Genomic DNA, 14,612 nt, shown 5'->3' on the forward strand with positions numbered 1-14,612 from the left:
TCTTAGTACTCTTATTCTTTCTATTTTCCTTGCGCACCTTAGAAAATCATATTTCTAGATAAAAGGTAATATATAAATGCTCATTATTATATTTGTTGCTTTTTATCAAAGGTCAATGCAGCAACATGTTACATATAGAGATAGAGAAAATCTATTTATTCAATTATCAAACTTTCAACTACATGTAGTGCATGTACTGTGTCTTGGGGGCATTTTATCAAGATGGAAAGTGAGCTAAAGTACATGTATATAAATTTAATTTTCATTACCATCACCAGTAAAAAGAAAGAGAGGAAGAAAATGGTGCATGAGAAAGAGGAGAACAGAGGAGTGATTGGGTGACCAAAGATAAAGGGAGGAAGGGAAGAGTATAAACATACATGTAGCAGATTGCACAAGATGTAGTAAGAAAACAAGACCGAAACAAAGAAAAAACTCTTGCCTACCAATCTTTGTTCATTGGTATAGAACCCTAGCTCCGCTCCATCCATAACAAACTGAATGAAGATTATCTTTTATGAATAATATAGCTCATTATGGAAATATAGCCAATAACAAAGCAAAAAAAGTAAACTGAACAATTACTAGTATCTTTTCTCACATTATTAGTTCTTATCACTCCTATTCTTTCTATTTTCCTTGCACACCTCAGAAAAGAATATTTCTAGATAGATGGTTATATTATTAGTTCTTAGCACTCCTATTCTTTCTATTTTCCTTGCACACCTCAGAAAAGAATATTTCTAGATAGATGGTAATACATGAATTACATGTACATGTATGTAGAAAGAAAACATAATGCCTACCAATCTTTGTTCTTTGGTAACGAACTCTAGCTCTGCTCCATCCATAATAAACTGAATGAAGATTATCTTATGAATAACATAGCTCATTGTGAAAATATTACCAATGAGAAAGCAAAAAAAGTAAACTGAACAATTATCTTTTCTCACATTATCAGTTCTTAGCACTCTTATTCTTTCTATTTTCCTTGTGCACTTCAGAAAACAATATTTCTAGATAGACAGAAATATATAAATGCTCATTATTATATTTGTTGATAGTTTTCAAAAGTCAATGCAGCAACTTGTTACATAAGAGATAGAGAAAATCTATTTATTTATTCAATTATGAAGCTTTGAACTAGTACTGTGTCTTGGGGGCATTTAATCAAGATGGAAAGTGAGTTTAAGAACATAAATCTAATTTTCATTATTATCACCAATAAAAAGAAAGGAAGAGAGGAAGAAAATGGTGCATGAGAAAGAGGAGAACAGACGAGTGATTGAATTACCGAAGATAAAGGGAGGAATGGAAGAGCACAAACATAGCAGATTGCACAAGATGTAGTAAGAAAACAAGACCGAAATAAAGAAAAAAATCTTGCCTACCAATCTTTGTTCATTGGTATAGAACTCTAGCTCCGCTCCATCCATAACAAACTGAATGAACATGGTCTTCCTTGGTTTGGTGTCCTTGGGTTTGGGAGGTGGGGTGATGATGGCCGGTGGAGAGACACTGCTAGCTGGAAGACTTTCATGAACTTCTGCCTCTGTGGTAGCTAAGGTTTCTTCAAAGACAAAAATGTTTGAGTGAATGGTTGATTGATGGATGGATGGATTGGTGGATTGATTGGTTGATTGACCGATTATGACAATGACGATGATGGGGGTATGATTATGATGATAATGACTATGAGAGATATTTTTGTATACCTCCAAATAACTTCATACATTTAAGCAAGAACTTCAGCAAGAAATTAATCCACATTGTGCTGCACTCAACCCAGGTGAGGTGAATGGGTACCTGGCAGGAATTTATTCCTTGAAATGCCAAGCGAGTAAAAGCTGCTAGAGCTACAGCCAGGTTAATAATATCCAAGTCCTTTTGAAGCGCATAGAGACATAATTCATAATGTGTTATGCGCTATACAAGAACTGACTATTATTATCATTAATCGCCCTTAATTTCACACCTTCAAAGTTTATTCAGAAAACTTTATTTCGTAATATTCCTTGAAACGTAGTGTGCGCAACAGCTGTTCTGCTAAAACCAGTGTAAATATGCTGCATTATTGCAGAGCGCCTAGAAACTTCTGAAAGAGTAAGTGTAAAGTGCTATATAAGGTAGTATCTCTTTTTGTGATTATTATCATTGATGAGAAAAATATTTCTAAACTATAGTTACACAGTATTATGACTATTGCTGTCACACATAAACTTATCAAAAGAAAAGGAGACAATTGATAAAATCACCTGGTAAGACAGAAAAAGTCAACATAATAAGAATTATTACAGAATGTAACATACTTCTTTTTATATGTAGGGAGAATTGAAATGACTCATACCCAAGTTAACGGCCAATCAATTCATTTACTGATTTCATAAAATTTAAACTTTGAGGCATTGGTATGTGTTTTGTAACCTTTTTGGGGGGAGGGTGCAAAGAGATCAAGAATAAAAAAAAAAACCTGTCTCACCTTCAATCATTGCTTCTGCCACAACCCTAGGGGGCGCCATCAGATTTTCGCTCAGTGTTGCCAAAATTGTAACTATATCTTGTTCTCCGATGTTGATCTATAATGGATGTTTATAGAAAAAAATTTGTGCTTACATTTACTAAGTGTGAAAATATCTTATTACTATATACATGTATCTAAGCCCAATACATACGCACATTCATGTGAATACACATGAACAATATTTTACTTAATTGAAACTGAAAAATAAAATGAGCAAAAATGAATATGCAATCATGCATTTCCTTTAAAAAAATGAAAGTTCACAATAAATGTAGACATTCAACCATAATAGCACAAGTACATGTACAGTATATTGCTATCAATCTAATATATTTGGACAGATTTCATAAACATATCTACACGTACATGTTTGTTGATAAAATTCACCAGTGTAAGTGAATCAAGAATGCATTAACATGTTCATCCTCACTATGTTGATAACATGCATAGATATATGAACATATGGAAAACTGAATGAAAGTTAAACTTATCTACATAGAATAATGACTTTGGAAATCTTTTTTTTTGTACTGCTTATACCAAAGAGTACAGAGGCAGACAGATGGAAAGACCACAACAGCAGTAAATTAATGAGTTGATGAAAATGATACAAATATTCTTTAAAAAAAATAGAGAATTATGCAGATGAATAAACAGCTATATGTTCCCTGTATTGCAGCTGGTACATGTACCTTATTAGTTACCAAAGTGATAGTAAAAAACAAATTACAGTGCCCTTTAAGAATTACATGACTTTTGTACAATCATATTGTACCTTTAGAACAAATCTAGCATGCTTGATGAATAGTCAAGAAGCGTTTGGACTAATTCAAAGGTATTAAGTGAACTAGGTTATTCTAATGTCCAAGCAAAATGATGGGTATTGTATGAAAGATAATGATGTGCATTTATTTTTTTAATTATTTATTTATTCATTCATTCATTCATTCATTTATTTATTTATTTATTTATTTATTTATTTGTTTATTTATTTATTCATATTTATTTATTCAATTATTTATTTATTCAATCATTTATTTATCTCTTTATTTATCTATTTATTTATTTAATAATTTCTTTATCTTCTTATTTTATATATTTATAGAGTTATTTATTTATTTATTCGTTTATTTATTTACTCAGTCAGTCAATCATTCATTAATTCATTCGTTTATTTATTCATTTGATTTAAAATATATATACATGATGCAAGGATCCAAGGACCAAAATTGAACATACATATATTTACAATAATTACAACATAACTGTAGATATTGGAAATTGATAATAATAACAAAACACACGATTGAACTTTGAACATATAAACACAAATACATGTACATTCAACAAGAAAACTATGATTCACAAAACCAGTAGGAGTAAACTTTTGATCAAAGATGTTTTTAAATCATTTTAGTATTGTGAGTTTTTCCACAGCAGACAAGAATATCCATAAGATTATAGAATAAGATGAATGCTTATCATTTGGTAAAACCATATCATATGGGGCGTTGCAAGAAAATATTTGCAATCAATCACAAATTTCAGATGCAAATTTTCAATTGATAGATCGATTTTAACTGAAGCAAATGAATTAATATTTGTTGATGCAAGAAGCAGACCATCAATCAATCAATCACAAATTTGCAATGAAATGCATGAATTTCAATTGATTTTTGAACCTGAAATTGATTTGCGATCAAATGCAAGTTTTTTTGCAACACTCCAGAAAATCCACAAATGGTCATTTACTTTACTTATGATGGCACTGTGCACACACAACCAATCATATCAATAGGATCTCGTGATGTATATATAAATGATCAAACCTGTACGATCTCAAGGTTTGCAGTGACTCTCAGTGGGGTCACTGCAGCCACGTCGGGGTCAACAGGTCGGCTGAGGTCAACACGGAGTTCCACGGGTTCCACAATGAGACGATAGGAACCAATAGTCTGATTGGCATGGATTACAGCTCTGTTTATCATGCAAAGAAAGATAATCAGACAATAAGTCAACTTTATAACTGCAAATTCACCCCCCTCCTGCAAAAAAAAATGACAGGTATAACCAGTCAGTATACATTATGGTTTGCTCTCACAAAGAAAGATGGTCTTTATTTTAAATTTCCTATAGCAAATTCACACTTTGATAATAGCTGAAAGGAACTTGATATAAAAAAATCTTGATTTAACATGTATATCAAACATGTTTTACTTTCATTTCCTTTAATATACTTAATATCACTTATCTTTTTCACAAGATAGACAGGTTGGGAAAAGAGGGAAATAATCTACACTTCTTTGTATACATGTATGTTGTACAACATGTGGTTTTATTATGTGCAACCAAGCCAAATTTCCATGTACTTTGAAAATACGTTATTGAATTGAAATTAAATTGAAATTTGAAAAGAAGGATGATAAAAACATGACTACAGAGACAGTAAATACAGGGTATGGTTGATCTCTTTGATATAAGAAAATAGAAAAAAAAATACCTTGATATCTGCACAGATGTGAGTCTCGTAGTAATATACATCATCAGGGGAGCTGTCACCTTGGCTCGCCCGTCCGGCGACTCGATCCCGCCCTCCGTATCAAACGAGCTGATGATTGATAGGTTGCCGAGGTTGGCCACCAAGGCATGGGCGGAGTTGGGCTTCTCGGGCGCCAGGATGATGGGGGAACGGATCTTGATGTCTAGTCCCACTTTCACCCCGGTCTGCTGCATCTCGTCCACCTGATGAGTGAATGGAACGTGTGAATAGTTTATTATATGGATATAATAAAGAACACAAACCTTTGGTGATGGGCAATGGGATACATGAGAAGCAGAAGGGCACAACTCAACAAACAGGTATATTATTATTAGTAGTAAAGAAGATGTTGATCATCTTGGTAGGTGAAATAGAGAACAGGGTAATTATGTTGTCACACCAAGAAAAAAAATGAAATGAAAATCCATAATTTATTGTTCGAATAGACATGAAATGATATACTCTGAAAATTTGCTTTGCCCAATTGATCGTGGGCCTGGCAGCCACTGCGCAACGCCAGATCGATGAGGCTCTGTCCCTTTAATCGTTGAACGCCAAACAGGGTAAGCAGCAACTCCCATCGTTTAACGTCTTTTGGTCTGACGCAGCAGGGGTTTGAACCCATGACCTCCCGATTGTGAGACAGACGCTCTACCGACTGAGCCAATACACCGGTAACAAGTGATAATTGTGAGATTTTGACTGCTACATGTAACTGCTAGTCTTCGTGTGATGGCAGATTAAATTATTCTCAACACGTTTTCATTTCAGCGTAATTTCCTTCAGCAAGAAATTCATCCACATTATGCTGCACTCAACCCAGGAGAGGTGAATGCGTACCCAGCAGGATTAATTCCTTGAATGCATGAACGCTGAAAGGCAGCTCCAGCTAAAGTCAAGGTAATCATAATCAATAATAACAACTTGGAATAGAATATTTCTAATAGCTAGCGTTATATAAATGCCTATTATTATTATTGTTACTGGCATCATCTTTGTATGGGAGGAGAAAAGTGAACTGAATCACTGTGACTGTTTGGTCTCTCCTCTCAACATTTTTAAATCCTCAGGTGTTTAAATACTTCAAGAGAAAGAACTTTGTCAAGCTAGCAACAATGCAATGGTCTAACTCATTTAAAAAAAAAAAAAATTGCTGGAGTTGTGCCCTTCTACTCCTTGTGTAATGCAAATGGGATTTCATAATTGGTTTTTCATGATGCTGTAGCAAGATGCAAGCATGCTTTTTGATGAAACTTGAAAGAAATATGGAGAGAAAAAGTTGTGTATGATGACAGAAAATTTCTGATATATTTCTTCATCACCAACCTGCTCTACATGTATTTTATCTCTTCTGTCATCTACCTGAAAAGGAAAAAAGTGATCAAATATGTATACACATATTAAAAACATTATTCAGATTTACTTGTTTCGTAATAGTTATAGTAAAGTCTATTTTATATACATATGTAAACATTTGATGCTAGTTATTTAGTGATATAGTTGTACTCAGCGCTGTGGAGTAAGCTCCCTGATAACTTAATATTTGAACCCCAAACCTTAAAGGACACGGTCATGAAGCACATCCACAAGAACCCCCCCCCACACACACAACCAATCAAATGAAAAGAGACATGTAAACAAGTTTAAGGTGCAAGACCTTGGTTTGTTCCATTAATAGGCAATTATTTCATATATTCAATTTCGAATTCAATTTTATTTCCAACAAAACAGAAAAGTATAAATTATAATATAGGGTATTTATATTGCGCACATATCCACCTTGTTAGGTGCTCAAGGCGCTCCTAAATTATGTCGTCTTTTAATATTTTTCAATGATACAATGATCATGTATCCTTTGATTATGTGTGCTTGTAAACTATGTGCGCACCTATGTAACAATTTATGAAAGAAAAATAAGATGAAGAAGATGAAGCATACAGGTATGATATGACTTACTGTCTGAACTGCTTTGCTAGATGCCTCTTTTGCTGTATCAATAGCACCTTGGTTGATGAATGGTTCAAAGAAAGACTATAAAAAAAGACAAAGACAAGAGTCAAATCAGTAATGACAAAAAGCAAACTCCCAACTCATTTCAGAAATATTCAAACATCGGTTTAGCTAGATTTGGTTGGTGTTTTTTATAAAGAGTTAGGATTTTTTTTAGACTCCTGTCAAAAGTAGGTGTTAAGCATTACTAAAACAAGTGTTATCAAGTGAACTGCTACAGAAAATATCTAGATAGTAGTTACATATTATGAGAACTACATAATCTGCTACAGTGCAAATTCAATTGTTTAAAGATCAGAACCAGCAATCCGAGGGGAAAAAGCATGGGATGTAAATACATGACGGCTTGCCATTCAAGTTTGGAGAAATACACACTAATTCTACCAACTCCAGTGGTAATAAGTTTGCAGCTTGAATTTAAACCAGTGGGAATAATATAAACTGTAGGGGAAGGCGGGGTAAGTTGAGCATAGGGGCAAGTTGAGCCACGAGCCCCAGGCCAATAATGAATGAGTCAGACATTGTGGTGGTGTCATGTATTGATGACCCATAGCATAACCCCTAACCCCACCATATTGTTTTCAACTTTGAAACAAAAAGTAGTTTTTTAGAGGGAAAAATATGAATTTCAGCCAAAAAAGTAAAAAAGAGTGTGAAATAGATAAGTGCTTTATAAGCACACACGTCTTTAAATATAATAAAGACATGATAACAACATTATTAGTCCAGGTATGGATCTTCATTCTTGTCATAGTCTTTTATATGATGGATGCATACTAAATGTGTGGATACAAAATTATCGCACTAAGTTCGGACTGGGGTAAGTTGAGCCAAACAGCATGGGGCAAGTTGAGCCATGGTAATTCCTATGGTAATGTATCTTAAAAAACAAACAAACCCTAAAAATCGATTGAAATGCTGGCTGAAAGGAGCAAATTTACATGACTGCTCTTTTCCTTTGAAAGGATGTTAGTATTTATAGAGAATTAGCAAGTGAAAAGACTTTAAACAAAAAATTGACTTGCTGGTTCTCCCCTCATACATTTTGTACATAGTTTTTGTGGCTCAACTTACCCCAGAAGGTGGCTCAAACTTACCCCATATATGGGGCAAGTTGAGCCATTTGACATTGTTTTTTTCAAAGGTCACGATGACTTTGAGTGTGGGGATAGAAAGTTATATAAAGGTGGAAAATATTTCAGAAGAATTAAATTTCAAGGCAAGGTACTTATTTCGACAAGATTATCAATCATATCAATTCTAACATGCAAAAAGCAAAAACTGTCACAACTTACCCCGCCTTCCCCTAGTGTTTATAAAGTGTTTTATATCTCTCAGAAAAGGCAATACATGAATATGAGCCATTATCATAACTGATACAGGTAAATCAGTCAGTCGGGGGGTGAGGGGGGTGTAACAGTGAAATAAACTGAATGAGGATGTTAACTCACCAGTAGTTCCTTGATGTAAGGTCCGAGTAGCACGACCTGTATACTCCCTAGCCTGACCTTGAGGCTGTAGTCTAGCTGGACGTGGGTGGGTCCCGTAGAGGCCCCAGGGTCTGGTGGGATGATGGTGGGGATGGGCTGACGGGTGGGTTGCTTGAACTGGACAAACTGTGCTCACGGAAGACAAGAGGGAGAGAGTAGAATGAATGAAGAGATTGATAGTTATCATGTGACAGTATTTATGCTTAAAGCTTCATCATCATCACCAAAATTGCAATCATCAATACCATCATCAGCACCATCTTCAGCAATGTTATCATCATCATCATCATCATCACAATTTCACTTTTATCGTGATCATGAATATCATCACCATAAACACAATCATCATCATCATCACCACCACCACCACCAACAACATCATCATCTTTACATAGGCCTGTGTGTAAATGCACATGTATGTGTAAATGAATATGAAGGCAGAAAAACATTTAGAATCACTGGACAACCTGGAAATGTCCTTTATGTTGTGTAAGAGTAATCAAAATAAATAAGCAATACATTCTGGGATGCAACTAGTATTCATTTAAAAATATATACTGAATGGGGATTCTGCACACACACACCCAAAAAAAAATGTAAGGCAGAAAATGTGGGAAAAGTGTGAATTCCTACTTTTTTAGAGAAGTGTCCTCCCTGTATATTATACTTACCCTAATATCAATAGCAGTCTGGTCCTGTAGACATATGATCTTGGGATAAGGCGTATTAACAACTGCATCCTCAAAGGAAAAATCTTTCAATCTGAAAAAGAGAGGTGAATATTGCTATTTACTATGGACCATTTCATGAAAGGATTTTGTCCGACAAATCCTGTTTTATCGGACAATTACCACAGTAATAGTACATCTCAGCCAATCAGAATCAAGGAAAGTTGTCGGATCTGACAACTCGTCATACAAAAATGTTGAAGAAACGCTCCCCTGATCATCTTCAGCAGCATCATTACCCTCATCATGTTTTTCATCATTGCCACCATCATCACTATCATTAACATCAATACCATCAACATCTATTTCATCTTCATCATTGTCCTCATCATCATCATCACCACCACCATCGTCACCATCATTAACATCAATACCATCAACATCTATTTCATCATCTTCATTGTCCTCATCATCATCATCATCACCATCATTAACATCAATATCATCAGCATCTATTTTATCATCATCTTCACCATCATCATCATCAACATCATAATCATCCTCACCATCATCATCATCACCATCATCGCCACCATCGTCATCTTTTTGTCGTCGTCACTATCATCATCATCTGCAATCCCCTGATATCAACATTGGCTAGATCTACATGTACCAACACCACCGCCGTCATAATCATCATCACCAGCACCTCACCACTATCATCATCATTACACCTCCAACATCACCACCACCAAATATCATCACCCCCACAACATCACCCCTACCAACATCGCCACCACCCTCACAAATATCGCCAACACCAATATCATCATCACCATCATTATCACAGCTACCATCCCACCATCCCCTGCTTACCTTGCTTTGACAGTCATCCTTGTATCTTTGTCTATGAGAGAGAACTGCAATCCCCTGATATAGACATTGGCCAGAGACTCATAGACGTCAGTCAGCGTGATGCATAGATACTCCATGGTGGCCTCACCGTGGAACCTGATGATGCCTCTCACAGGAGCCTTCGGTGCTTGGGGCTTGACTGAAAGATCTGTCTCTGCAAATTAATTTAGTGTAATAATACTGACGATAATGAATAACTGGATTAATATTGCACTTTTCAAAAGGATACAAAGCTCAAACTATCATTGATAAGGAATCGCATGGTATCTCACAATGAATGCTGTCATCATACTCTTTAAAATTCTAGGAGAATTGCCATGTGTCTTTCTGCCCGCATCATGATCCAAGAACATTAGGAATTATGCTGGTAAACCTTTGAAATTGATTTTTGCATAAATATAAATGCAGAAAAAACATACCGTGTAACTAAAAGTGTACAGCGCCAATGGAAAAGAGGAAAAGAGTATCTTTGAGACCTCTAATTCTCTTTATCCTCTTGACAAATAAATTCTGTATTAGCCATGAGCTTTATAGAGGGACTACTCAGTTTTTGTAGGCATCAGATTGATAGTACGTACATACAAAAAAGGATAAAAACAAGATTTCCTCAGAGACCTTCTCAAGAGATACTTAAATATTATATACTTGTGCAATAACCTCGGATGCTTTCCGTCCTCAAGCAATAACTTGGGAATATCATATCTGTTCATAACATTTTGTACACATGTTTTTGTCAGAAATTCAATGGTCTTTAACTTTCGTGGTATTAACACCAAGAGAAAATATTCATTTTCGAGCGACGGTTCAAGATTTCATATTCCTTGATAGAGAGATGCTCTGTTCAACTCAACTTAACATTGTTGATTACAATCATCCTTCTTTCACCTCATGCAAAATCTTGTACCATTTTACTCATGCCTATTTGCTATTTGTATAATGCCCCAACCTTCTCAGTCAAAGAGAGAGAAACTCAGACTAATAATAATAATAATATGCATTTATATAGCGCCATCTATCTAGAAATATTCTATTCCGAGGCGCGTTGTTATTATTATTATTACCCCGGCTTTAGCTCGAGCTGCCTTTCAACGCTCATACATTCAAGGAAATAATCACCATTCACCTCACCTGGGTCGAGTGCAGCACAATGTGGATAAATTTCTTGCTGAAGAAAATTATACCCCATGGCTGGGATTCGAACCCACGACCCTCTGTTTTAAAGTCAGAAGACTTATCCACTGGGCCACAACGCTCCACTAGACTACATATATAATTAATGAATAAATATAGGAGAGAACTTACCTTGCTCTGTTTCTGTACTTGGTGGGGTAGGTTCAGGGTCTGATGTCAGTGATGACCCAACCTTCTCAGTTAGAGAGATAGAACTCAGGCTACACACAAAATAAATGAATGAATAAAGAAAAATCTAACGGAATGGTGTGTAAATATAAACTACAATCAGTCTTGCAAGAGTTACACTAACATAAGTCAAACTTTTCATTTCCATTTCATTTATTTCCATTTATAACACTATAACAATTTGCTTTATATTGTAATATTAGTTTTGATACATTTTATTGTGTACAGTATTTCCATTTCTATTTCTTTTATACTTCATATTTCCTTTTTCTTAACCACTTAGGGGCAATTTTCGGTATATAAAATTATCATTATCATTATCATTGTTATACATACATCTGAATATAGGCAATGAAAAATATAGCATATTTCTAGGTACAATATATAGTCAAGATTATCATACAAATTGGTTGAGAATAGTCTTTTAGAGGAGACTGCTGATAAAAGCGGAGCTTGAAGAGTGTAGTCTTTTTGCCAAAGATGAAATACTTAATACAATACCACTATTGTTCATTGATATAATTATTTTGTGTCAAATTTGACTGGGTGTAACAGTCCTGGGGCTGTTACATAAAGCTGTTTTTAAGTTAGGAGCTACTTTAAAAACAACTGGTGATCCCTTCTTATGCACTAAACCATCGCCAATGGTGTATACCATTTACCTAAAAAAAAGATCATCAGTCGATCTTAAAGTCGCTGTTATCTTACGAACAGCTTTATGAAACACCCGCCTGGCATACTCTACCTGGGAAAGATTGACTGAAGACTATACAGATAGTTAATAATAACAACATCAATAACAATAATGATAATAATATGTTTTTTAATAGAAAGCTTATAGGAATGGCGTTAAAGGGACACAAAAAATATAATGGTACTATTTTAATGTAAATATGGAATAGATTCCTCCCGTAATGAGCTTCAAATTACTACTTTGCAAATGAAGACAATTCAATGGCCTGTTAACGATTGATCATGGAGGCAGATTTCAACAATTGATTGCATTGTGTATGATCAGTCATTGAGATCATCCTCCATGATAAAGCTTACAGGGCCGGGGGGTGTTTCATAAAGATTTAAGTATGACTTAGAGTCATGTAAAAGGCTAGTTGCGTGGGTTATAAATGGCAAGACCGCATTGGTCAGATCATGCTGAGAGGACGCGCACTACTGCGTATTGATCAATACATACATGTAGCATTTACGCGTAGGCATTTAAGTGCGACTTTTAGTCATAATTAAATCTTTGTGAAACACCCCCCTGGACTGGTTAACAGGAATTAAAACCTTTCAACAGCATCTTCCTCACCTTGCAATCATCTCTGTGATAGATTTCTTCAGGAAGAGCACAGCTGTTCTGTGGAAGAGGATATTGAGAGCACTGAAGTTGACGACCACGGCTTGCTCTGTAGAGCCATAGTAGCCATTGAAATCAGGACACTTTGAATCAACCTGCGCAGTCAATGAAAATACATGAATAGAAATTCAAATCCATGGCTAATATCCGGCAAAGCTCGAGGTGATCATATGGAACTTTCGATGAATAAACCTTCGATAGTACTCGTCTCTTTAATTTGCTATTCAAATTCATTTTCCTTAGTTAGGTACATGTACAAGTATGTGATAGGCATCTTGGCAAAATCTTACAGAGAGTTGCAATTGATTCAATCATTTGCAACTATTGGAAGCCATCAACATCTAATATTACATGTTTGTTCAATATGATTTCTAGAAATGATGTATATTCAAACATTCACTGTTTTCTTGACAATTCAGTATGCTTCTCTGTTTTCAAAGGACATTGAGCAAAATTCCTAAAAAAATATTATGATATCGATGGATTTCAATATACTTGAGATTGATCAGATCTTTCGTAACTCTTTGTAGACGGGGCCCTGGGCCCAATTTTACAAAGAGTTGCAATTGAGTCACATTAAACTCAAATTGTGATCAATCAAAAAAATTCCTTTCTCTTACCTAAACAAATTTCAATCAGTTGCAACTGATTTGATTTTCTCGCTATTCTTTGTAAGATGGAAAACTGGTCTCTGTTGACCTTCTAATTCTTCTAACCTTTCAAACTCCCAAGGAAATATTTCTATGACATGGATCTAAAGAACTAATTGACAATTAACTTCTCATATAAAGGCTATTAACTACTGGTATGATACACAAATCAGATATTTACCTTTCTGTAGAGGACAGAAAATAACTCTGATGTTGCTGCTGAGCTGAGCAAATGAAGATACGTGCCATCTGGACCTACAAGAACAGTGCATATATATTGAAGCTATATTAGTATACATGTAAATGTAAAGATTTCAATGTCATAATAAAACATGTCAGTGGCGTATCTTGTAGCTCTGAATAAATGTAGATGTTGAACTGCAATGGTGTTAATGTAAGTTGTGCCTGCAAGTTTTGTTTTAAAGAGTAAACTCATCAATCAGGGATAGCAAGCAAATCATCACAAATCAGCAATTCAAAGAAGCATTTGTTAGTGATTTTCACAGAATAATTTGCTCTCATCCGACCGGATACAAAGATTTCCACTTGCTAAAACTATTTGCAGAAGAATATCACTGAAAAAAATCTTTATGAAATGCTCCCCTTATTATCAACCATTTAATATGAACACCAACCTTGTAAAAAGCATTCCACTATTCTGAAGGATAAACAGATAAATCAGGGTGGGAAAATACTATACATGTAGCTATATGAATCCTCCATGCAATTTTAATACAACAACAAAGAATTTACAAAATGCAAGAGAACAAGCTGGCATCTGTGCCCACCTATATGAAACTTATCAATGACTTGGATTCCCCTCAGTCCCATATGTAGAGCCAGGCCGTAGGTACTCAGGGCTACATCAACACACACAGAGTCTATCCTAAGGCTAAGGTACTCAGACTCTCCAGTCTCGGTGGGGGAGGGAGGAGCTGGACTGGTGCTCCTATCTCCGCTGCTAGCTGGTGAGGGTAGTATGCTGGTGCTTGGCTTAGAAATGGACACCACCACCTAGTTAATCAGGCAGGGATAGAATGCGTTGTTGACAGAAGCATGATTAGTTTGAGTGATGAATGAATTGCAGTTTGTACGTAAAGAAC

The 14,612-nt window shown here is 35.3% G+C and overlaps 2 protein-coding genes across 4 annotated transcripts in view; both read right to left on the minus strand.

Moving 5' to 3' along the window:
• The window catches only part of LOC121413794 (vacuolar protein sorting-associated protein 13-like), a 72,701-nt gene extending 61,171 nt beyond the window's left edge, over positions 1 to 11,530 (minus strand). For 2 of the 3 annotated variants that reach the window (XM_041606748.1, XM_041606747.1), the window contains exons 1-9: positions 11,446 to 11,530; positions 10,105 to 10,297; positions 9,232 to 9,322; positions 8,522 to 8,686; positions 7,017 to 7,091; positions 5,022 to 5,263; positions 4,351 to 4,498; positions 2,480 to 2,576; positions 1,392 to 1,570 (exon numbers count right to left, since the gene is read on the minus strand). In XM_041606748.1, coding sequence (XP_041462682.1) covers positions 1,392 to 1,570; positions 2,480 to 2,576; positions 4,351 to 4,498; positions 5,022 to 5,263; positions 7,017 to 7,091; positions 8,522 to 8,686; positions 9,232 to 9,322; positions 10,105 to 10,220 — 1,113 coding nt within the window. In that variant the 5' untranslated portion in view covers positions 10,221 to 10,297; positions 11,446 to 11,530. Of the gene's footprint in view, positions 1 to 446; positions 498 to 1,391; positions 1,571 to 2,479; positions 2,577 to 4,350; positions 4,499 to 5,021; positions 5,264 to 7,016; positions 7,092 to 8,521; positions 8,687 to 9,231; positions 9,323 to 10,104; positions 10,298 to 11,445 lie in introns of those variants that run through there. The other variant, XM_041606749.1, reaches the window with a different exon arrangement.
• LOC121412935 (vacuolar protein sorting-associated protein 13A-like) overlaps positions 10,503 to 14,612 on the minus strand; it is a 54,485-nt gene continuing 50,375 nt past the window's right edge. The window contains exons 23-27 of the mRNA XM_041605698.1: positions 14,298 to 14,523; positions 13,691 to 13,764; positions 12,812 to 12,954; positions 11,446 to 11,534; positions 10,503 to 10,516 (exon numbers count right to left, since the gene is read on the minus strand). Of these exons, the coding sequence (XP_041461632.1) occupies positions 10,503 to 10,516; positions 11,446 to 11,534; positions 12,812 to 12,954; positions 13,691 to 13,764; positions 14,298 to 14,523 (546 nt within the window). The remainder of the gene's footprint in view (positions 10,517 to 11,445; positions 11,535 to 12,811; positions 12,955 to 13,690; positions 13,765 to 14,297; positions 14,524 to 14,612) is intronic.

This window comes from Lytechinus variegatus, chromosome 4, assembly GCF_018143015.1.
Source record: "Lytechinus variegatus isolate NC3 chromosome 4, Lvar_3.0, whole genome shotgun sequence".
In the NCBI taxonomy this organism is placed as follows: domain Eukaryota; kingdom Metazoa; phylum Echinodermata; class Echinoidea; order Temnopleuroida; family Toxopneustidae; genus Lytechinus; species Lytechinus variegatus.